At 39.1% G+C, this 25,421-nt stretch overlaps 1 protein-coding gene across 3 annotated transcripts in view; it reads right to left on the minus strand.

Annotated features, from left to right (window-relative positions):
* Positions 1–25,421, minus strand: part of INPP4B (inositol polyphosphate-4-phosphatase type II B) — an 886,823-nt gene that overhangs the window by 247,971 nt on the left and 613,431 nt on the right. For all 3 annotated transcript variants that reach the window (XM_081245267.1, XM_081245268.1, XM_081245266.1), the window contains one exon: positions 6,149–6,199. In XM_081245267.1, coding sequence (XP_081101393.1) covers positions 6,149–6,199 — 51 coding nt within the window. The remainder of the gene's footprint in view (positions 1–6,148; positions 6,200–25,421) is intronic.

The raw sequence follows: 25,421 nt of genomic DNA on the forward strand, positions 1-25,421 counted from the left end.
TCTGTGACTACAAGTCATTGAATGTCTTTCCTGCCCACCAGGCCGGGAGCTCCTGTGGAAGCAGGACCTTGGCTCGTCCATCTTCTAGCTCAGCCCATTGTCCGGAACAGAGAGGCTGCATGCTACACCCACTGCTGCACTGTGAGTGTTTGCAGTGTGCCAGAAAGGATGCCTGTGAGTCAACCTTTTCCATCACAACTGTCAGCCACGTGCTTAATCTCAAAGGATATTATCCTTTGAGAGAGAGCTTACAGAAATCATACAATCCATTATAAATCAACTTAGGTAATGGCATTATGAAAGGGTGTCAAACCAGAGGAAGTGTTATTTATTCTAAAAACATTTTTTAAATTTATTCTAAAAATAACTGTACATTAGGATAACGTGTTGCATAAAATGCATTTAATAAAATCCCTCAGTTTAAAGACATTACCTAATTGTTTCACATTGCAATACCGAACAATGGACTTGCCTATACTCTTACTTTCTAGCAGGTTTTTATGTGTTTGCTTCACCTCAGTATAAATAAAACTAGGATCCTCCACACCCCTGAAAGTGGAAAACACATCATTCATTTACATGAATATTCATTGGACTCCTGGTCAAAGAATGAATTAGAGAGAAAACAGTCTTCTCTATTATGAAACCTGAATTCCCATGGAGGGAAAATAGCACACAATGCTAATGCAAAATAACTTAATATAGAGTTATTTTATCTTTACTGTCACTTTAATCATAATCATAGAATTCAAGAAAATTATTTCAAAAAATCTGTTTATATTCCAAATATAACTCAGGGAACAATGTTTTCATCTCTCCTTCGGTATTGTTTCTAAAATTCTCATCTTTAAGGTTTTAAACTGGGAGCTCCAATATCAGGGGAGAATTTAAAAACAAAGAAGAAGAAAAAAATTAAAGTGTCACTAGAGTTGGAGATCTGAAGGGTAGTTCTAAATCCATGATTATGTCCAAAAATGGAAATCTGGGCAATTAAATCACTTCTCCCAGCCCCTAGGCTGGCTGTACACTGATGGGCACTGTCAAGCTCCATTTGCCTCTCTTCTCTCTCACAAATCTGGGACATGGACAAGTTACTCCACCATACTAGGCCTTAGTTTCTGGATGAAAAAGTTGCATATGATAACTGTATCTTTCTCATACTTATTGTTATGAGAATTAAAGTAATACAGGCAAAGCACTTAGTACATTGCTGGGAAAATAGGAAGCACTGCATAAATATTAGCTTGCATAGTGCTTAAGGAAAATATGCCCAGAAGTCAGATAACTTAAATATAAGTCCACTTCAAATACTTTTTGGAAAAGGCAGAGTATTTTTTTTAAAAAGTCTATGAGAAATTCCTATTATAAAAAAGAAAAATGTACGTTTAAAAATAAAAGTTAGATTCAGGGAAATATAAACAAGAATAAATTCTAGTGAAAAAAAAGATATGAAAGTTATGTGGTCTTTTATATGAAAGTTATGTGGTCCTTTATGTCTCTAGAAGACAGTGCTGGTTTTTTAGGGTAAATGAAGATATCCATAATACTCTGACATATTCTCATAAAACTATATACTGGAACTGTGGTGTAGGTTTTAAAAGGTCTTTGAAAACCAGAAGTTTATATTGTGAGGCAGCCTGATACACAGCATCTCCTGCACATAACTTACAGGATGGGCCCTTTTTCATACTTTTGTACAGGTGCTTTTTCTTTCCTCTCTACCCTAACAGACATGGTTGTGTGGTTTCCCATTCTATAGCAAGGGACAGAGGGTACATGAACTATATGCGCTGAAAAAATACATCACAAAGAAAAAAGAACTGAGAGAATATCTATTACAACTTGATGAACAGTCCAAAGAACACATTAAAATGCAGTTTAGGGCAAAGTCATATATTATAAAATTACATCTTTACTATGAATATACCTCACAAGGTCTCAGAGCACAGATTGGTATCTGCTTGACTAAGTCATCAACAAAGGTGTGGTTTCATCTAATAGATGCTGCTGAAGAATGCAAAGAAATGTATGGAACATATTTGAAAGATTTATAATAAAAAATTTTAGTTCATTTTTTAAATTGGAGTACTCAGTGGCTAGAGTCCGTGGCACATTGTAATGGCAGAGCCATTACCTGCTCTATGTTCTTGGCCAAGAACTTAAATTCTCAAGAATTTTTTTCAGTGTCCAAAAAAATATTTTGGAGGAGTGATGAGATGTATATTAATCAGCTCAAGGATGACAATTTTTCTCTATCCAGAATATCATGTGCTCGGAGTGTGTTAGAAAAGCCAAGGCATGCTGACTTGTTCTTATTTAGACTCATTCTTATCATACTTGAGATTTAGTTTGGTAATATAATTGCCATTTTGTTGATTTCTGATGTGTCATAAAATGTACTCAATTCTTACCATGTTATTGCAATTATTTTTAGACACCCCCTCCCTTTTTATTCTGGTGGTTCTAAAAAAAATAAGATGGTTGGCAAACCAAAATCATGGTATGCTTCCTAATGCATTCAATACGTATATCATGATTTGCTAATTTCCAGGCACAGAGCTAGGGCTATTAAAGTAAACAAAATATACATGATCTTTGCAATCATGGAGTTTAACATCTAGTAGGAGAGTGGAGACGTTACTAATATATAATACCCATTCTGCCCAAGTTGCATTACTAATAGCATCTTGATTTTGTTTAAATGGGAATTGTATCTCGATTCCCTTTTACCCAGGGACTCTGATCTTCTCAGTGATTATGTAAGTGGTGGGACAGTTGGCCCTCTGTACCCTGGGATGCAGAACCACTGATATAAAACCTGCAGATATGCAAAGCCAACTGTAAGGGACTTGAGCATCCATGGATTTTGGTATCCGAGGAGGATCCTGGAACAAATATCCTGAGGATATTGAGGAATGACTGTATACCAATTGAGTTTTCCTTTCCAGAACTGAAGGAACAGGATGAGTTGCTCAGAACCTTTTCAATTTGGAATGTGATACCTGGAGGTGTAATGGTCAGACTGTACAACACTTTAAGAAAGGAGAAGCAGGACAATGGACAGAGCCTGGTTGCTTTAAGTCATTTTGAGTAGCTGGAGACTTGGGCAATTTCCCCATGACTTTTCCTAACATGAGAAGAACAAGTCTGTTACCTACTCTTCATCCAGTTACTTGCTTCTGAATGCATTCCTAAATGATACAATAGGCATGTCGGAGAATGCCCACTGAGAAGTTTATTTTGGTCCAGGAATTACAGATGAGTCTTTGTCAAGGATGAGGACACAAGATAACAAATGTTCCACATTATAAGTTCAGAAAACCTCATCACAGTGCCTAAAAGGAGCCAGTTTAGAGAAACTGGCCTATTAGTAACCACAACACAGCCAGTTCATATAAAGGTAGTGTTGGAAGAGAGAGGTCAGAATTTGGGGAGGATACAATTTAGGAAATGAAGCGGATCTCTCTCTTCATTACCCTCAGGAAGACATCTCTATCTCCAAGGCCAAAACCAAAGTCATGGGAATATGGACCCAAAACATGATTTATGAAGCTTGAAGGTGTCCAAACCATCTCTACCTCTGCTGTGTTGGGAACTGATGATTGTGTCTCCTTTGAGAATCATTGATTATCTAGTACCCGATGTTGCTGGGGTTCATAGAAACGGTCAGAAGAGACACGGTTCAGCCAGAACCAGATCCCCCATGATGGGAAAGTATACAATGGGAAGGGGCCTCCAAGGCCTCCAGAAATACCTATATTTGTGCTCACAGGAGAGCCAGCATTTCACTCTGCCACAAAGAGAACTCAGGCAGCATTATGCTGAGAAGCATCAAAACCAGCATAAAGGGCACCACACCTCATGGTGGGCAAGCACAGAAGGAACCTGCCCCCTTTTCCTTTCTCCTGAGCAACTGAGCAATGAAAGGAGGAAAGGGGAGAATGTGTGAAAATGGGCCATTCCCCCTCCCCCCACCACAAGTTGCTAGAAGCACAGAGATGTCTACAGCCTGAAGCGGGAAATGGTGGAGGAGAGGGTGGAAGAGAATAATTTAAAACCAGAGAAGAGACTCAAGTTTTAAAATGAATAAGGTGCATTCCATTCCAAGAACTTGAATGAGAGAAAAACTAGGGGGGAAATTCATACAATTAGGCCAAGATGTCATTAAAATCTCAAACAGGGGGGGACTTAACACAGGGAAATTGTGGCAGTGAGCAGTTGGAGGAAAATAATTAAACCAGCGCATCTTTCTTGAACCTCAAAAAATAAATGGGAGTTTTTAAAAACAAATGATTAACTTATTAAGAGTTATAAATTTCTTTTTTTTTTTTTTTTGCCATTTGCAGCAACATGGATGGACTTGGAGGGCATTATGCTAAGTGAAAAAAGTCAGACAAAGAAAGACAAATACTGTATGATATCACTTATATGTGAAACATAAAAAACACAACGAACTAGTGAATAAATCAAAAAAGAAGCAGACTCACAGATACAGTGAACAAGCTAGTGGTCATTAGTAGGGAGAGGGAAGGGGGAGGAGCAAAATAGGGGAAAAGGGTTATTATGGGATTATATGGAATCATGTGTGTGAAACGTTGGAAAATTGTAAAGCACTATAGATTTTTTTTTTAATTTAAAAAAAGAGTTACAGGGCTTCCCTGGTGGTGCAGTGGCTGAGAGTCAGCCTGCCGATGCAGGGGACACAGGTTCGTGCCCTGGTCCGGGAGCATCCCACATGCCGCGGAGCGGCTGGGCCCGTGAGCCATGGCCGCTGAGCCTGCATGTCCGGAGCCTGTGCTCCGCAACGGGAGAGGCCACAGTAGTGAGAGGCCCGTGTACCGCAAAAAAAAAAAAAAAAAAAAGAGTTACAAATTTCAGAAGGCCTTACATTATATGAAGGAACTGTAAAGGGTGTGAGGACGGCTTGCACTGGTGGTTCTAGTTTGAAGGAGGACGTCTGAGTGGTCGTAGGCAAAAGGCCTGTGACCCGAGTCCTGAGCTGGGAGAGAGCACCAGTAGGCAGCCAGGCAAGGAGACTGCATGTGTCCTGCAGGGAGAGAGGCCTGAGGCTGGGAGGACTCGCTGGTTCCTTGGGAGAAACTCTAGAAGCCCAGGTAGTCTTGGCACCAAGACTGGCGGTGGAAGTGAGAGCAGCACAAGAGGCTGAAGGGACTGGCAGGAAACAAAGCATGAAGCTTCATTTAAGTCAAAGAGAGTTATTCAGCCTGTTCCAGGAAGAAACTAGAAGGCTGCGTTCGGCATGAGAGAGCACGAAGTACCCTTTTCCTTCCCCTGCGCTGAGAGGTGCAGAGGTGGCTGACTCGCTTCTCAGCCAAGGCACGCTTTCTGGAGGGCTCCCTTGGCAGGTTGGGATGGCAGCTGCTGCCAGTGAGGAAATGAATGCTACCTAGTACAGGGCTCCCCTCACCCACCGGAAGAAGGTGGCCAACTGCCTGTAGGATTTCAGGGAATTTCAAATAGGCTTTTCAGTTGGCAGGGCCTCTTAGACTCAACTTACTTCTGGACTTTTTCCACCTTTCTAAATGCAAGATCCCAGGGACCAGCCTGCTGGGCTATTCTTCAGGAGCCTCCATTGCCTACTCTAAACTTGTCTAAGCAAAATTACCTGTTACCCTCTTGCTCTCCCAACTTTTAAAAGCTTGAGATGCAATGGCTCAGATGCAGCAGGAAAACCTCAGCTGGATTTTCCTGCACTTCGGTGGCAGCTTCTGTTTCAACCTGCCCTACAGTGTTGAAGTGGCTGGACGCAGAAAACATCACAGTCCCATAGCTAGTCAGCCTTCTGCATCCTTGCGGAAGCAGTCGAGCTCGCACCTGCAATTTCCCAGCCTCCTGTTGGTCCCAGAATGTTGGCTCCAAATCACATCTCAGTTACCTGCAGGGCAATTTCTAGACTCATCTCTAGACAACTGAACTAAATAAGAATTCTCTTGAGGATGATTTTCAGGAGACAAGGAATGAAGTCCACGCAATTCTGCAAATATGTGACCGTGTCTCCTTGCATGGTCACACCCTATTAATTTAACTCAATTTTATTTGTCACCTAGAAGGCAGGAGGCCAGAGAAAACCCAAATGATTAGCTTAGAAGTGATGTGTGTGCCTTTTGGAAACAAAAGAAACACTTACCCCAACCTCTGGCGGGGGATCCTTATGTTCGGAGAGGACACTGGTTCTAACCTAAGGAGAAAAACAAACATTTTCTGTATGACTTTGGAGTAGAAACCAGTGCAGAAGCTTCACACAGGTGCTATTTGCATTTTCCCTCATCTGGCGTCAATTCGGACTCTGTGCTTAATCATTACTGAAGGTTCCTGTGTATGACATCCACTGTGGGCAACAACGACGCTATCCTTTTATAGTTCCTGAACTTCCTGAGGTTCTTAAGTAGACAGAGCTCATCCCATCACCCCTTGTCAAATACAGAGATATCTGGGCTTTAGGTGAATCACTTTTAATCTCCTTGAAAAGCAAAGCTCATTCAACATTCCAGGGAAAGGACAGAGTTGGCATAGAGAATGTCATTCCATGAATGCTTATAAATATTTATTCTCTTGTAGGATATCTCTCTCTCTTGAGAATACTGGGCCAAATTGTGATATACCACCATCTAGATTCCTTTGAAAACTAATTCTCGATTGTGGGAGAGGATAATAGTGTAAAATAATTAGTCATTTGGGGAAGCTTTTCATATGTTTAAAAAGCATTCCAGGTGAAAAATCAACTCCTTAGATGATAAGTAGACATATTTCTTCTAGTGGGTGGTGATCCTCGACCCTGGCTGTACATTAGAATTACCTGGGGACCTTTCAAACTACCTGTGCTCCTTCCTGTCCATGGATATTGACCCTAATGTATAGTTATGAGTCTATGATTCTCTATTTAAGAAAAAAGATGTTTCCGATAAAAAGAAGTCACAATTATCTTTCTCACTTAAGAAAAAGCTAGTAAAAGCAGGAAGAAAACATAAAACCTAAATCTAGTATATCTAAATTTGAAGTAAGGATGAGATGAACAAGTTAAATGAATACACAGCAACATACAAGAACACTGTGTTTAACTGGAGAGCAGAGGGCTGCGGGGAGGGATGGGAGAGAGGAACCCAGGAACATATAATGGATCAACATTTTAGGGGGTCATTTTAACAAAATCCCTTTGGAGGTGCAGCAAGGGCAATCATACTTCTTTGTTTCTTTATGACAGATCCAGCATTATCACTTGTACAATCTGTCAGTCATCATGACTCAAAACTGTTCACCATTATTTTGTCACACAGAATAATGACAGGAGAGATCCCAACAGAGTAAACAACACAATTTACAGAACATGCTCAGCTCAGGATTTCAGGACAGAGAGCTCACTGTTTAAGAGCACTTCCAGGTTGGTAGCTGCATTAACGTTCTTTGGTCCAGAATGTTCGGACGTACCTTCAGTCTCATTATCTGGAAATCATTAGCTGGCCTCAAAGGATGAGGAAACTTGGAAACTATATATTAATACATAGCATGCTGTAATGGACCATATAGTGTGTGTGTGTGTGTACACACATAGACTATATAAATACAGTGTGTGTGTGTGTATAGACTATATACATAGCATGTGTATATACACACACACTATATACATATATGCATATGTATACTAGAATAAATTATATACATAGTGAATAAATTATATACATAGTGAATAAATATTCACATACATTCTACACACACATATATATGTGTATATTTATACATTTTAAGAAAATATTTGATATCCAAATAACATTACCCAAAAGGATATATAAATATAGTATATGTATATATACATATATAGACCATATACATAGTGCATGTATATACGCACACACTATATACATATATACATATGTATATACCAGAATGAACTACATATATAGGGAATATTCACATACATGCAACTAATACACACATGTATATATGTGTATATTTATATATCAGCTTAAGAAAATATTTGACATCCAAATAATATCATCCAAAGGGATATATAAATACAGTATGTGTGTGCACATATATATACATATATGTATATATTTATATAGACTATACACATAGTGTGTGTATCTACATAACACTATATACATATATACATATGTACACCAGAATGAACTATATATACAGTGAATAAATATTCACATACATGCAACTCATACACTAATGTATATGTGTGTATTTATATATCATTTTAAGAAAATATTTGACGTCCAAATAACACTATCCAAAGGGATATGCTTGAATTTAGAAATAAAGTGAAAGAAGTCTGAAACTGTTAAACATATGTAGGACTGCATATAGTGTGTGTGTGTGTGTGTGTGTGTGTGTGTGTGTGTAGACTATGCAATCTAATGTTGGACAAAGGCAGAATAATAGTGACAATTCCTGCAACACAGTCATTAAACTCCTAAATTTAAAGTGATTTTATCAGTATAACATTTATTTCTTAAATGTTAAATAACTATGAATAAACTATATAGAAAAAAAGCTTTTTAACACAAAGGTGTATACTATGAAAAAGTCTAAAGATATTCACAGACTGGTTTGCCATTTCCAGTGTGTGTGTGTGTGTTTGTGTGTGAAGGGGGGAGAGAATGAATTTCACTTTACATAATAAAAGTATTTTTGAAAAGTACATGTACATCACATTTTATTAAATCATGGCATGTTTAAATCACTAGCAGAGCTCTTGATTTAGAGGAACTGAAAGACAAAATTATAAATCAATTTTAAATTGTATAAAGTCAAATTTTTATAGGAAATGTTTGTTTAAATCAGCATGTATGTACAGTTCTAAAACCTTTATATTTAAGGTCAGTACTACTCATGTTTAGCATATAGGTTACATATCGATGATGATTTTCTTGCGTTATCATACCACCCTCTTCACAGTGAACACAAACTAGGTGGCAAACACTGGGTTTGCCAGTGAATAAGGTCCCATTCCTTCTCTTCGGGACTTCAGAGTCTGGTGGGCAGGGCAAATGTATGAATAATCCAGGACAATGTCGTAAATTCTATAATGGAAATGTGAGCATTTTCCTGTCTGCATTGAGTGAAGAGTAACTAGTTCAGCCTGTAAGTGTCAGGAAAGGCTTCACAAAAGAGGTGGTCTGGGTTTTGAACAATGCGTAAGAGTTTTAGGTAAAGAAGGATGCCACAAAGCAAGCAACGTGTTATGTATCAGGCATGCAGCATGGAGTCGTAAAAGCCCATCTGTGTTTGGAAAAGAGTGAATATTCTGATGATGCTATAACATGGGGGCCTCTAGGGATGTGACAAAAGCCGACTGTGTTTGGGGAGAGAGGTTGGGGGCCATTTGTTGTAGAGGTCCATCTATCATGTTACAGAATCGGAGCTGTACGCAATTTCTAGGAAATCTAGCAAGGCGTTCAAGTAGAGGAGTGACATGATCGGAGCTCCTTGAATCAACCCAACTCGGCCCAGACTCACGTTGGAAGAATTATTTAACCTCTTTGCCTTTATGTCCGTTATCTTTAACATGGGGTTAATCAGAGACCCCATAAGTTGTCACGAGTATGACATCTTTTCAGCACTTAGAACAGTACTTAACACAGAGAGGGAAGGAGGGAGGAAGTGAGAGAGAAAGGGAAGGAGGAAGAGAGGAAGTGATGGGGGAGGGGAAACAAGAAAGAAGACAAAAGAGAGAGAGAAGAGATGACAGAGGAAAGATGGGAGGAAGCAGAGAGACAGGGAGACAAGACCAGAGGGAGGAATATGTCACTGAAAAAAAAAAAACATAAATAAACGCTGGACAGATTTAGCTGAGACCTCTTGGTGAGAAAGGGATGAAGCAATGGCTGTCACTGTAGCATCTGGAATATTCCAGTTCATCGGCAATGTCATGCCTCCTGAGATTTACTGGCCTTCCTTAGGAATTCATTTTCCCTTTTTTGGTCTTATTAGCAGTTCTTCTCTCTGTTTTTCTTCACCATACCCCTCCCTGTCCCCTGTGCCTTCCTGGAAGATAAGAATGTCTGCCTGACTACACATTTAGAGTTCTTATAACTTCCTTTTGTCTGGATTTTATGATAGCAAATAAAGCAAGAAAGATCAATTACTAGAAGAGGTCATGTAGAAAATTATATATTCTGTCTTGAATATTTCTTAAGGTTCCTGTAAAACAAATTCATTTCCTTCTCTATCAACTTCATAAGCTCAACATTCTATGCACTAAATTTACCTTGAAAAAAAAAAAGAAACAACCAAAGGAAAATCAGGTAGCATAGAGTGAGTGACACTCTTTCATCAAATCTTTATAGATTAGTTCATAAACTTTGTTTCCAAGCAAGAGGCTACTTGGGCTACCACTGCAGTGGCTGAACACAGCACTCTAGTCCATGGGGGACAACTTATTGAAAGAGTCACCCTTGCTACAAAGAGCCTGGACACAGCTTCCCTGAGCCAGGGAGGAGGGTGATTGCTGTATTTTTCATAGGTGAGTGGTGCTAGGATACCGTTGGGTAACAAGATCCACAGAAGGGAAGGCCGTGCTGCCATGATGCTGTGCACCAGGGTGTCCAGGCCTGGACCTCACTGGTAGGTGAAGAAGGAGCAACCTTCCCCTGGAAGGCGGAATGGAAGATGTTGGCAATAGTGGAGGAATACCTCGGGGCAGGGAGAAAGCCCAGATTCTTTCCTCAGACTATTGTCATACCTGATAAGATCTCTGATAATGAATGTGTCATTGAAACACATCCCTTTTTTCTAATAAATGCATTACTCTTATTCTTTCTGTATCTCAAATTAAAATATACAATATCACCCCATTTACTTGTTCCACTTGGAATGAGATATAGAATTGCCTTAATATTCAAACACATGGAAATCTGACTGCAACAGAAATGTTTAGCCCTCTTGCACAATATGAATTTTTGGAGAGGAAGCTGCTCAGTCAGGATTATATTTCCTAGGATGCCTTGTATTAACACCATGTAACTAGTTCCCATCGATAAAATATAAGTGATGGTTGCCGCATCTAAACTGGGTTTTTCAGAAGTGGACCTAGAATGCCCTCTCCATTGTCTCTTTAGGTGACTGCAGAGCTGCACCTGGTCCCAGAATGACCACATAAAAGAAAGCCATCCACCATCCATCACTACCAGTACTAGGCTATCAAATGATTGGTTAGCTTTCTAGTGCTGTGTAAAAAATAACAACAAACTTAGCTGTTTAAAACAACATTCACTTATTAGTTCACAGTCTGTATGTCAGAAATCCAGGCCTGGTATGGCCAGGCTGTCCCATCCAGTCCTACATGCAATGCTCAAATCAAGGTGGCAGCTGGCCGCATCCTCATCTGAAAACTTGTCTAGGGAAAGGTCAGCTGCCAGCTCCCGCGGGCTGTTAGCAGAACTCAGTTCCTTGCAGCTCTAGCACTGAGGGCCCTGTTATCTTGATGGCTGTCAGCTGGAGGCTGCTATAAACTATTGGAGGCGGCCCTCATTCCTTGCCGTGTGGCCTCCTCCATCTTCAAATCCAGCAATAAATAATCTCGTTTGCATCAAACCTTCTTGCACTTCAGATCTTCAGATTATGTAAAACATGTACAACATGGGGTGGTACCTTGGGGCCATCTTAGAAGTCTGTCCACCACAATGATAAGAGCTAAACGTCCATTGTGTTAAGACACTGAATTTGGATGTTTACATTTGTTTCAGTGGCCAGCATAACTTAGACCTCCCATTGGTTGTAAAGGAAATTTTGAATTCAGTTTATGGCTATGAAGAAATGAAGCAAAATAGGTCATATTAAATCCTAATTCAGTATTTTAATGTTAACAAACATGCATTAACTACTTATTATGACCCAGCCACTATTATAAACACTGGCAATCTCAGAGATTAAGAAGACTTCGTATTCCTATAGGCAATACTAATAACATGGTTAAGAGTCAAAATATGCAATAATAATTGTTAAGCATTTTCAATTGTCTAAAGCCTATCAGCCACTAGATATTGATTTTCCAACGTGGATGGAGAAAATGATCCATGCATAAATGCCAACAATTTAGACCACAGAATATTAGAGATGGAAGGGGTCTTAGAGCTAATCTAGAAAAACTACCTACGCAATGTGAAATTTTTAACTGAAATATGCCTGAGAAGTACATTTAAAATTTCTCCTTGAACATGTTTAATCTCTAATTTACTATCTCACTAATTAGTATGGTAGAGATAGTGTTACAAACTCACATACCCAAAGGCGCCAAGCAGGTTAAATTAGTGAAAGAAGTGAACTGGGTGTAAGAGACAATAGGGATTGTAGAAGACTCTGGCAAAGTAGAAATCACATGACCAGCCTATAAGGAGCAGTAATTATCTAGCTCCAGATGATAAAAAATTCCCGAGAAAAAGTTCTTCAACTATCAACCGTGGGTAAATCCTACTTCCTTTGCAGGTGGGCTGTGATCGACATTTACTTACTTTTACCAGAAATGGGCCTGGTAAATGAGGTGGGTGGTCAAAGCAGGTCCAGTACTATTTTAGTAAAAATAAAAAAACAAATAAAAGTGCTACCCCAAAACAGTTGTTCTTAATCTTGACAACACATTGGAATCATCTGGCATAATTTTAATGCCAATTTCCAGGCTACATTCTAGAATAATTACATCAGAATCTCTGAGGGAAGGGTCTGTTCCAGCATCAGTGTTTTTTAATGCTCACTCCCCACTTGATTCCAATGCGTAGCCAAAGTTCAGAACTACTGCTCTAAAATAAATGAGCTTTTTTGAGTGTGAGCCTCATAAACTCCCAATCCTATACAAGTTCACAAAAATGCACTGTGCAATGGTCAAGTGATAGAATAAGTCTTCCTTTGGAAAAGAATTTTTTTTAAAGTTAACAGAATGTCAGAGCTGGAAGTGATCTTAAACATTATTTATTGGGCAATTTTTCTGAAACTCCAGTGTACACACTCATCACCTACTGGTCTGTAGCTGGTTAGGAGGATGGTCTGAGGACTGTCCCCTAGAAGCTTGTTATATAAATGCAGAATCTCAGGCTCATTCCAGACATACTGAATCAGAGTCTTCATTTCATCAAGGTTCCCACGTAATTCATATGCATGTTTATGGTCTGGTCTAGAGTACTTACGAGTGAAACAGGTCACAGATGAGAATTGTAGATATTCATTTGCACCTAAACACGCTTAAATAAGGAATGGGATTTATTCTTCTGGTTATGAAGGTAATTAGTAACTTTTTAAATGTCAATCATCTGTAGAGCTCCAGATAATATTTTCTTTCAGACATGTCTTTCCTTTGTTATGCTTTGTTACATCATGTTATGGGGAAGGGGTTGCTCTTGTCATCAAGTCAGGGATTGATTTGGGACAGAGCTAGTCTGGAATTCTAGTAAGACTCGGTGTTGTAGGCTGAATCTCCACTTCCCCAACCCCTCTACCCCCAATCCCACGCTTCCCCAGTCCCAGATTCATATATTGAAGCCCTAAGCACCAGTACCTCGGAATGTGACTATCATGGGTGACAGGGTGATTAAGTTAAAATGAGGCTACTAGGATGGGGCGCTCATGCAATGGGACCTGTAACTTGACGAGAAGAGGAAGAGACACCAGGGGTGCAAACACAAAGGGATGATCATGTAAAGAGGCAGTGGGAGGGTGGCCATCTTCAAGCCAAGGGGAGAAGCTTCAGAAGACCTCATCCCTGCCAACACCTTGATCTTGGACTTCAGAGTCCAGAAATGTGAGAAAATAAATTTCTGTTGTGAAAGCCGCTCAGTCTGTGGCACTTTTTCATAGCAGCCTTAGCAAACTAAGACACTCAGTCTACCTGTGTTGTAGGGTATGGCCTTCCGTAACTTTCAACTGAGAGCCTAACTGGTCTTTGCTTCTCACTCCTTGAAAGGATGCGGTCCTTGACCGCTTTTGTACTGGGCCTCAGCTTCAACGTCTGGCAAATGTCTTTAGAGACAGACCAGCCATGAGTTTGAGTCCCTTCTGTTCTCTAAGTTTGTCATTTCAGCTACACATGAAAACCAAAATCTCTGCTGGGTTCTGGGCCTGGCAGCTGCCACCTTGTGTTTAGCAAAGACAGATACTCAGACTTCTAGCTACAGAGAGAATCTGTAATCGCCCCCAGGTGAGAAATGGCTTTTTAGTCCCTCATTGTCAATTCAGCACTCCCTCTAGGGCTATGGCTCATGCCTGGTTTTGGTTCCTTTCCCTGGTTTCCTAAACACTGTGAAACCGTGGGAGGTTTCAGTCTGCTTTATATAAGCTTTTGGCCTGGTTCTTTCGCCTCCTGTCCAGGTCAGGATTCAGCAATTCTCTCCTGAGAAAAAGTGCCCATTGATTTGAGGTCCCTGAAGTCTCAGTTTCTCAGTCCATCCAACACAACGGCTGAAAGCTCTGCTACTTTTTCTTCTTCTGAGGAGCAGCAGCCCGTGTTCAGGCAAATACCTGTTCTTCAACCTACTCTCAGAATCACCAAATGCCTGAAAAGGAAAAATCCACAGGCTCCTGATGGCTCCACTCTGAAACGTCCTCCTTTCTCTGGAATTTTAGTTTCTCGTGTTGTTATTACTGTCACAGCTTGATGATGTTTTCAAATGTGATTTTTATAACACGTTCGGCTTGTTTCTAGGTGGCGTCAGAGGGAGCATTGCTTGTTTCAACTGCCACATCCTACCCAAAATAACCTTTGTAATATCTGAAAGTTATTGTGAAGCTAAGGGATCTTCCAAACATGATTAAGGGATGAACAATGATACTCAACAGAATGTAGTAGCTAAATATGATTGGAGAGGGGAAAAGATGTCATTACATGTTGTGCTGTCTGTTAAGTCTTCGATACACCAGTTACAAATGGATAACTACAGGTAGTTCTCTTCACAAAAGCAGAGTTAACCCTGAAGCCTGAGCACTATCTAAAAATAATCCAATAATTATTGAGTGTGATGTGCTATCTTGATCTTTACTAGGTAAACATGATCACCTTTCACATGTCAAAACATATTATGCAAATGATATACACAAGAACATTCTAGAGATTCCCAAGCCAAATGAGATCACATTAAGAAAAGTGTAAGCACTCTTAGTTTGGATGCATCTAATCGTAGGAGTTTTCCATTTCTCTAAGGCAATGATGTTCACACCACAGCCCTCTTGTCACATCGGTCCCTTTATGTTTAATTGGTGGCCCTTTAAGATTACTAATTTCACTATATGAATACACCATTATACTAAATTCTACCAGTCATATAGGAGTCATGTGGTTCTTTAAGTTAATGGTGACAGCAAATGTGGCTCCAGAGTCACATAACTCTGGGTATCTCTGACATTACCCACATTGTATTCCATTTCCCTTTCCAACTCTTACAGAGATCTATTACAGGCAGGTGAAAAAATACTGAAGAGCAAAAATATCTTTAGACACTCCCTCCCTTTGTCAGAGAGTCACTGAAAGATACAGGCTCTACTGAAAATAAGAGATGCTAAAACTGAGGTCTAGTTTTCATGAAGTCAAAGAGGTCTCTCTATCTCTGTTCTGAGCATAAACTCTTCTGCCTTTCATACTCTTTACCTCTGGATCCTCCTGAAAGGGACACTAGACTGGGAAAGGCAGCACTGGTCAGACCCCATCAGGTATCTTACACTGCATCTCAGAGTCAAGTCTTGTCCTGGGCACTTACCTAAAACAAATAAGACAAACTTCCAAAGAGCTGTACAATCTAAAACCAAATTTTTTTTCAGTGTTAATAGATATTTAGCTATTTTTAAAACTGAGGTAAAGAATAAAGGACCTCTCTGCACTGCAGAAACAGAATCTAAAAATGTGTTTTAGAGGCACTGAAGACATTAACTAATAATTTGCTAAACAGCTGCTCATTATAAGTTGAGAATTCTGTTCCTGCTGACTTCCAAAGCCTCACATGAGAATATTATTAACATTTCAATACACAGAGCATTCGACTCAAATATCATGTATCCATATTAATAGCTTTTGGGTCAGGTTAAACCTCCAGTACTGCTTTCATTCCCCTTCCTCTATTTCTCCACAACTCCAAAATACAAAAATAACTGTACCATCATTCTGAAAAATGGAAAGACAGTCAATGGGAACTGATCTCTTGATCCCAGCACTAGACCTGGGTTGAATATGTGCTACCCTAGAAAGAAATAATACAAACTTATAATTGATAAATAAGGATAATGGAATCAAGGGAAATAACTATACTTCCTTCGCCTAAGGGTTAATTATTTCAGAGGCACATGCATTAATTTTTTTACTTGTATTATCTCACTCAATTCCTATAGTTCTGTGTTGTATTATTCTTGTTTGGCCCATTTTACAGATGAGAGGACTCAGTTTCAGAAAACTGGAGTAATTTGCTCACTTCAATAGCAAGTTACAGATCAGACGTGAAATGGTCTGCTTTCAAAGTCTGCACCCCTTCTATGGTGGTGTGCCTTTCTGAGCCCACGCTGGTGGTGACTTTAATTGTCTTCCCTAGGGCTGCTTAATGAGTTCTAAAAACCAAAAATCTATTGGCCTCAGGGAATAGAAACAGACACAATTTATCACATTGCCAGACTCAAAAACACCATCCTTAACGTATTAACAGCCTCCAATTAAGACCACAGTCATGATCTAATGAACAAGCCTTTAGACAGAGAACAGTAATATCAACACAAGCACATGTCTATTACTCTGTTGCTCAGTGAAAGTCATTAGTCCCAGAACTGTAAGGCTAAATAATTTCTAGGTAGCTTTAAAACAAAACTATTGCGATATCACTTAGTATTTTAAGAGATCATTTACAACCCAGGCTTTTGTAACCCCAGCCAAAAGAAGATCACCAAGCCCTGGGTAAAGATCAATTGATTTATATAATCAACCTACAAAGCATATTTTTTGACAAATTGGAATATAACTGTGTGTACCGGCACAGAGGGAAGGCTTTTGCTGTAGCTATCCAATGAAGTGCTGTGTTCGTCTTCAGGCAAAACTGGGATAATTCAGCAGCTCCATTCTATCATCACCCTAGTTTCTTTCTCTATGGCATTCCACCAAAGTATCTAATCATTTATTCCATCACTGGGTCTGAGCACTGGCTGCACTTGAGAACCACCTGGGGAAGCTTTAAAAATTCTGAGGCGTTATTTACACTCCTTTAAATAACCCATTTCTAATCACTCAGAGTTTTCGCTGCTCTCTCTTCTCATTTACTCTGTTTTAAAAAAAATAGTTTCTGCTTTATAACAAAGTGAATCAGTTATACATATACATCTGTTCCCATATCCCTTCCCTCTTGCTTCAAAGCAACCTTATGAGAAAACTGAGGCTCACGCTTTCGGTACCTTTCAACCTGCCTGAAAACAAAACGTCAAGATAAGTAACTTTCTTCCCAGGTTATGTGGCTAGTATGTCAAAGAGCCAAGGTCTCGACCGGAATCTTCTGTATTCCCAAACCAATGCTTTCAACACCACCGTTGTCGCGTTGCAAGCAGCTCGGGCTGAAAGGATAGGACACTTCCACTACAGTGTACTGAAGACAATGTGGGCAAATTGAAACAAAGTTCGCAGTTTCCCCGCGGGGGGAAATGTGACTGTGGCATCTCAAACAGGAACCAAGGATGGGTCTTCTCAAAGAAACGTTATCATGCAGTGGCCAGGGTCTACAGCAGGACACACTCAGGGTTGTCTTAAAGGAGCAAAGGCGTTAAACTGAATGCTGTGAGCTCTTCCTAGGAAGGTAATACTGATGAAGAACCCTGCCTGTATAGAAAAATGTATCTAACGTTTCTGAAGATTGATTTCCAAAATTGGGGACACGATCTCATTAAGTTGAGGGCACCTCGTACTTTAACAGACCAGGTGCATACTGAATCCTGTGACACGTGAGTAGCAGCTGGGACACGAAATGCCTGCTGTTTAGGTCTTACTCAAACCCCAGATCAGCAGTTCTCTAATGGGGTCCAGTCAGGGGATCTGCAAGGTCAACACCATTTTCATAATAATTCTAAGACAGCATTTTACTTTTTACTCTCATTCTTTCACAAATGTACAGTCGAGTTCTCCAGATGCTACAATAATTGTGATTTGCCTAGAGACTGAGGCATGACAATGCAGTTCTCCCCTATTAATCACACAGTAAAGAGACTTACACACATGTAAAACAATGCCACTCCCTCAGTATATATTTTTTTAGTTTTCCAAAATACAATTTATTTTCAAAAGCATGTAGTATGTATGTTAACATATAATGGGTGTATTATTTGCTATTGTAAGTGAATTAATAAATATTTTTAAATTTTCTGAGTTTCATTTCTAATGTAAACATCCATGGTCATTAAAACCTACATAAACAAAAGCCCTTTGGGATTTGAGATGGCATTTAAGAATGTAAAAGAATCCTGAGACCAAAGGTTTGAGAAATACTGCTTCTTCCTCAACATCTGAGACTTGTGTTTCACATTGTCTATTTCACAATCTTACCATTGTTAACAAAGTTTTTGCTGTAGAATCTCTTTCAGAGATGGATGTGATTTTTACTACATGAACCCACTAATCCAGCCGATCTGAATCCCTATGGTTCCTTTAATTTGCTTTTCTCCCATCTCCCTGATGCCTTTGCCTATATTGATCTTCTGTCATTCTAAGTACGAGGGACATGATTGTGAACAAGGAATAATCACTTCATAGACTTACATTCTAGCAACAAGAAGAGATGGAAAATATCAAAATGGGTAAATTAGTAAGTATGCATGGAAGTAAAATAAGGTAATGCAATAAAGTGTTAATTGGATGGGGGTATTTTACATATAATGGTGAGGGTGAATTTCTCTGAGCAGATGACTTTGATTGAGACCTGCTAAAGAAGAGAAGCCAGTTCAGAGGAAAATAAGGGGGAACAGTGTTGCAGGCCAAAGCAACATCAAGTGCAAAGGCCCTGAGGTCACAGTGTCTGACAAAAGTAGCTGAAGGAGGAAGAAAGAAGAGGGAGGTAGATTCAAAGGAAGGGAGGGCTCTGGGAGAGTAGAGTCCTCATTCTAATTACAATGGGAAACTCAGTCAGGGTTTTGAGCCAAGAAGTGATGTGATCTTTTTCATGCTTTAAAAATGCTACTCTGATTCTATACGGAGGATAGACTGCAGAAGGTCAAGAGTGGAAAGGGTGAACACTTAGGAGTCATTTGCAAATTAGAGTTTTATTACCATCACTTTACTTTTCTAGTGTCAGGCTCAAGCTAGGTATTTAGGCTTTAGAAGGATAATCATTAGGTTGCCTTGAGTCATTTAATTCATTTCTGAATATTTACAGAAAGCACTTTGATACTGACAGAGAAATAAAGTTAGTATATAAATTTCCTGTATGTATAATTACATTAATCTCTGAGGATAATAATGCTCAACTACCATAAGAAGATTTGTGGATGAATAATTATTGAAATACTTTTAGTACTAAATAATATATGTACTATTTACATCCTATTTACATTATGGATATTAAAGAACAGCACAGCTCTTGAAATAGAAGAATCTTCAGAAGAAGCATGCTACCTTAAAAGCAAAAAGGACCTCAATTCCCTGAAAAAAAAATTATAAACAAACTGAGTGATAACAGAATTATAATTACTAAAGAAACCCCTATGAATAGGATTGTTTATGAATGGATTCAGCATTTCTGGCAGGTACCTGTGACAGTAGAATTTAGAGAATATCTTCATTGTTTCATCTTTGCATTTGAACCATATCAGCAAGCAATGATTCAAAGACCCATGCACAGCAAATAATGATGGATGGACAGAAGATCATAAAAGGGAAGAACAGCACCTTTAATTTTGAAACCAAACCCCTTCTTTCCAGCACAAGATACCTATCAACAGGACTTCTGAAAAGCATCTTTCCACATATGCACAATTTTGCACATCATAGGGCCTGACTTAAAATACACCTCGGAGGAGTTTAGGATTAACATATACACACCACTATATATAAAACAGATAATCAACAAGGACCTACTGTATAGCACAGGGAACTCTACTCAATATTTTGTAATAACCTAAATGGGAAAAAAATCTGAAAAAGAATAGATATATGTATCTGTATAACTGAATCACTTTGCTGCACACCTGAAACTAACACAACATTGTAAATCAACTGTATTTTAATATAAAGTAAAAATTTAAAAAATATATACCTTGGAAATCCAACTCTGGATTTTTTAAGTTAAAGCTGTGGAACATTCTTCATCTGCACTGGAGCTGCCTGTGAGATGGCTCTTTCATTTTCTAATCAAAGTTTTTCTGTCTCTTTTAACCAAAGACACACACATCCGTATGCACGCATACTTGCATTCAGTAAAGCAATTTGATTAAAACTATAACTATTCAACAAAGGCCAAAGTACTCCTATCCCTTCAAACCATTCAGAGCTTTTAAAATATATCTTCTCAGATGTCTAAGGAATTTACTGTCTCAAGGAGACATTTAAAACCTAGAATCTTAACGCTGAAAACTCTTAAACAGTTGGAGTGTTTCCGCCATTTATAATGCACGTTTGTGCTTAAAATGAGTTTACACTTGGTATTCTTGCTGCCTCAGCGCGTAGAGAGGCAGGCTAATTGGAGCTAATGAGTTCAGGCATTTAAGAGAGAACCGTTTAAAACTAAGAACACTAAGCTAAGTCCACTCACAGGGACAAGGGGCATTTTCATAAATTCTTTTTATCAAAAGTTGTGCTTACACCTTTCCTACTTTTTAAAGTGAATTTTCCTTTGATACTGTCAGGAAGAAACTTGCAAACATTCTCAGATAAGGGTGCTCCTTCTTGGCACTGGATGAGACCACAGGTAAGGAAATTCAGGGACTTTAGTCATACTGGATAGCATTCTGCCTTTAAGAGCAGCAGGGTGCCACTGAAGGTCTAACAACTGGTTCTCAGAGGCTGGGGATGGGAGGAAAATCTACGACTTTATAGAGGGTGCCAATTTCGGTGGTGAAAATACTCTCACCCTGGCCCGCTACAAGCTACCACTCGGGATAACTGATCGTGTAGCTGGGAAGAGGCGTGGACAATCAGCTCTCTGGGGCTTACGGAAGCAGGCTCTGGCACCCCATGGTGGGGTCATGGCAGAGAAGTCGGCACAGCAGAGGTGCTTGGGACCCAGGTCAACTGAGATCTCAGTGTGCCGTGAGCCTGACTACAGCCAGCTCAGGCATCTATTCCAGGAAGAACTGAGTGTAATAACCACAATATTACCATTAATAATTTGAAAGTAAAATCATCCTTAGTCTCATATCACAGGGAATAAAACCATATCTCAGAAGCCAACGATTTTTTTTCTTTTTTCTTAATTGAAGTATAGTTGATTTACAATGTCGTGTTAGTTTCAGGTGTACAGCACAGTGATTCAGTCCTCTCTCTCTCTCTCTCTCTGTCTCTGTCTCTGTCTCTCTCTCTCTCTCTCTCTCTCTCTATATATATATATATATATATATATATATATTTGTTTTCAGATTATTTTCTTCTAGGTTATTACAAAATACTGAATATAGTTCCCTGCGTGATACCGTAGGTCCTTGTTGTTTCATATTTTTTATGTAGTAGTGTGTATCTGTTAATCCCAACCTCCTAATTTATCCCTCCCCCTCCTTTCCCCTTTGGTAACCATAAATTTGTTTTCTATGTCTGAGAAACCAATGATTTTAATCAAGTTTAAACTCAGGGGAACACAAATATCTGGCTAAGAGGTGACCAGTTGTATCTATTCAATCAGATTCCCGGCAGCTGATGAGAAATTCTTTTAAAATCAATGGAAACGGGCTTCCCTGGTGGCGCAGTGGTTGAGAATCTGCCTGCCAATGCAGGGGGCACGGGTTCGAGCCCTGGTCTGGGAAGATCCCACGTGCCGCGGAGCGACTGGGCCCGTGAGCCACAACTACTGAGCCTGCGCGTCTGGAGCCTGTGCTCCGCAACAAGAGAGGCCACGACAGTGAGAGGCCCGCGCACCATGATGAAGAGTGGCCCCCACTTGCCACAACTAGAGAAAGTCCTTGCACAGAAACGAAGACCCAACACAGCCAAAAATAAAAATAAATAAATTAAAAAAAAAAAAAAAATCAATGGAAACTTTGGCCATGGGAAAGATGCAGAAACGCACAAAGAATCTGGCTGACCAGAATTGGTTTCATGACATATCTGGGCTCCAGGGTCAGTTTTAAGTGCCCTGGTAGCTAGTATTGGGATGCTACAAAATGTTCTCTATCTTTAGAACCTCTGATTGTAAACTTTACAGGCCACAGACCATGTTATGTATTAGTATTTAGAAAAGTATTTTTACTAAAATGTACCACAAAGTTGGGAAAAAAACCTAAGGTTGTCAGTATGTCTCCTAGTCCATAAACAGGCTTATTCATATCTAGGACTTTTATTAGAGTCTAAACTCTTAGGAAAATCTTCCATTAAGGAAGTTTTAACAGTTGTTTCAATTAAGCAAACAAAAATTTCTTTAAGGGGATTAACCATGCCAATAATTTTGCCTCCTTAAGAAAATCTAAATTTTAGAACAGCTGTCTTGTACAAGTTTTATTTCACAGCTTATTCCAAACCAAGGTATACAATATGACAGTTTGTACTTATATTATCATGTTTCAGGGACTTCAGACAATTTTATATTTAAAAAAAAAGACATTTACAGCACCATGAGACTTTGTTTTTGGCTTTTCTTCACTTTCTTTAAAATAAAAAGGCAGGTAAATATGGCTGGACACTTAGTACAGGTTTTGTAATAATAGATTAGTAGCCTTCATAGGCATATAAATATTCATAAAAAGAGCTCGGAACAGAAGAGTATTAAATGCTATTCTTAAAGCAAAAGAGAAATATTTCTCAACGTCCTTGAGAAATGAATAGGAAACCTGATTAAAGGAGAAAAAGAAGAACACTTATAGTGAGGAAATTTAAGAAATAGAAAAAAAGGCAGCTCATATTTGTCATCACAAAAACCCACTTCAGAGTGTTCTATCATTTATGAGCTAAGGGGCCTTGGGGCTAGAAAAGACATTAAAAATAATTTAATCCAGCAACTTGAAAAACTATTTTGCAAAAAAAAAATTAATTTTTCCAGCTTTACTGAGGTATAACTGACCAATAAAAATTATACATATTTAAAGTATACAATGTGATGATTTGATATATATTGTGAAATGATTACTGCACTTGGGCTAATTAACACATCCATCACCTCATGTTGGTTACCTTTTTTGAGTGTAGTGAGAGCACTTAAGATCAACTCTTAGCAACTTTCAAGTATGTGAGAGGGTAGTGTTAATTATAGTCAACATGCTGTGCATTACATCCCCAGAACTTCATCTTATAACTGGAAGTGGGTCCCCTTTGATCAACATCTCCCTGGTCTCATAATTAGCTCAGAACAAAATTAGGCCTAGGCCCAATGTTTCATTTTTCCTTAAAAAACTTATAAAATCGCAGACAAGTAGCCACAATGAAAACTTTGAAACACAGAGACGGATTATGGGGACCATCTCAGGTGCCTCCTGAGCATCCTGTCTGATTGGATCAGCTGGGGCCATACCTTTGTTCTCTGTGTTCCTGCTCCTCAAAGCCAGGCTGTTGGATCAGCAGCATTGGGATCCTTTAGAAGCTTGTTAGAAATGCAGAATCTTAGGTCCTGCCCCAGACTGTAAATTAGAATCTGCATTTCACAAGGTCCTCAGGTGATCCCTGAGTACATTAAGGTTTGACAAACCAAGACCGAAATAATGCATTCTTTCAAAATGGAGGAGAGGTTGTTAAATGACCAAATCTTTCCTCTCCATCTTTTAGTTTTCAATTTTTTTTGTGGAAATCAAGAAGGCTGGAAAATAATAGTACATTTAGTTAAAATATATAAAGATATATGATGTTACATGACAATAAAGTTCTCATATATAAGAGAAAAGGATTTGTACACATACACTGTAAAATTCAACAGCATAACTGCATGATCTTGTGGTTATTACAGGTACTAAATTCACCTGGTTTTTGTTTGGTTTTGTTCTGTTTTTGAACGCATACTGCACTGAGGCAGTTGGTGAGCTGCATTTAAATACAGAACGGATAAATTCTCTAGGGAGCAACCACACCTATGGCAACAGCTCCCCTGAAATCCCACTAGAAGTTTGGCCTCCTAAGACCTCCCAAGGATGATGCCTGTAACTCAGTCTGATTAATGCTCTGTCTGCTGCTTCCTGGGAAAAAATGCAGGGAAAAAAAAAAGTCTCTCTAAGGATCCAAGAATTCCCAAAACAGCTGGAGGAGTTATAAAAAGAAAGGCATCCGACCATTTCCATGGGAGCTTCTCCCTTCTCCCATTTTCTTTATTAATAGTAACTCAGATTAAACCTTTCAGCAGCAAAAACAAAAAATTCTAGGGAACTGGTTCCTAATGTTTGCTTGGGGTACAGGATGCTTCTCTTCTCCAGCTCCAGCTCTGGTCCTGTTCATTTTTTTTAGTCCAAAATACCTTGTGTTAACTCCTCACCTCGTCTATCTTACTCTTTAGCATTCAACTGTTAACAGCAGCACTGATTTTCTTCCTCATGACACCAGGTTACTCAGGTATACCTTAAAAATGGCTTTGCTTTCATATGCCAGAAGTGAAGAAATGTGCAAATCTAATGGACATTTACTATATATTCACATTTTTTGTTATGCTGGTCATGTTAACTTCTCAGCCACTAAAATGCAATCTGAGATTTAAAAATAGTGCCTTCAGGGAGATCAGGGCTCAGTGCTTTGTGACCACCTAGAGGGGTGGGATAGGGAGGGTGGGAGGGAGACACAAGAGAGAGGGGGTATGGGGATATATGTATACACATAGCTGATTCACTTTGTTATACAGCAGAAACTAACACAACATCGTAAAGCAATTATACTCCAAAAAAGATGTTAAATAAATAAATAAATAAATAAATAAATAAAATAATAGTGCATTTAAATACTCTTGAGAGACAGGCAGGATCAATCATCAAACTGTAGAACATGGAGAATGGAGAGTCAATTGACTTTTTAAAAGTCGTTAATCTATTCTTAGCCGAAAGAAAACTGCATAATCTTATGTGTATAGTTTAATATGTACAGATTAACACCAGTGTAACCACCACCTGTGGAAGAAATGCAACTTAGCCAGTAGAAAACCTCCTTTTTGAGCCTCTTCCTCAATACAACCCCTACCTTTTCCGCCAAAGATAACCATTGTCCTTTTGTAATGATTTCCTTTTTCTTCCTTAAGAGTCTTACCACTAAAGAATGCATGCCTAAACAAAAAAATGTGGGCTTTCTTTTTACCTATATTTTCACTTAATATAAAATACACAAATACTTTATAAATCCCTATGTG

The sequence above is a fragment of the Mesoplodon bidens genome, assembly GCF_964165515.1.
Source record: "Mesoplodon bidens genome assembly, chromosome: 1".
NCBI classification, from domain to species: Eukaryota; Metazoa; Chordata; class Mammalia; order Artiodactyla; family Ziphiidae; genus Mesoplodon; species Mesoplodon bidens.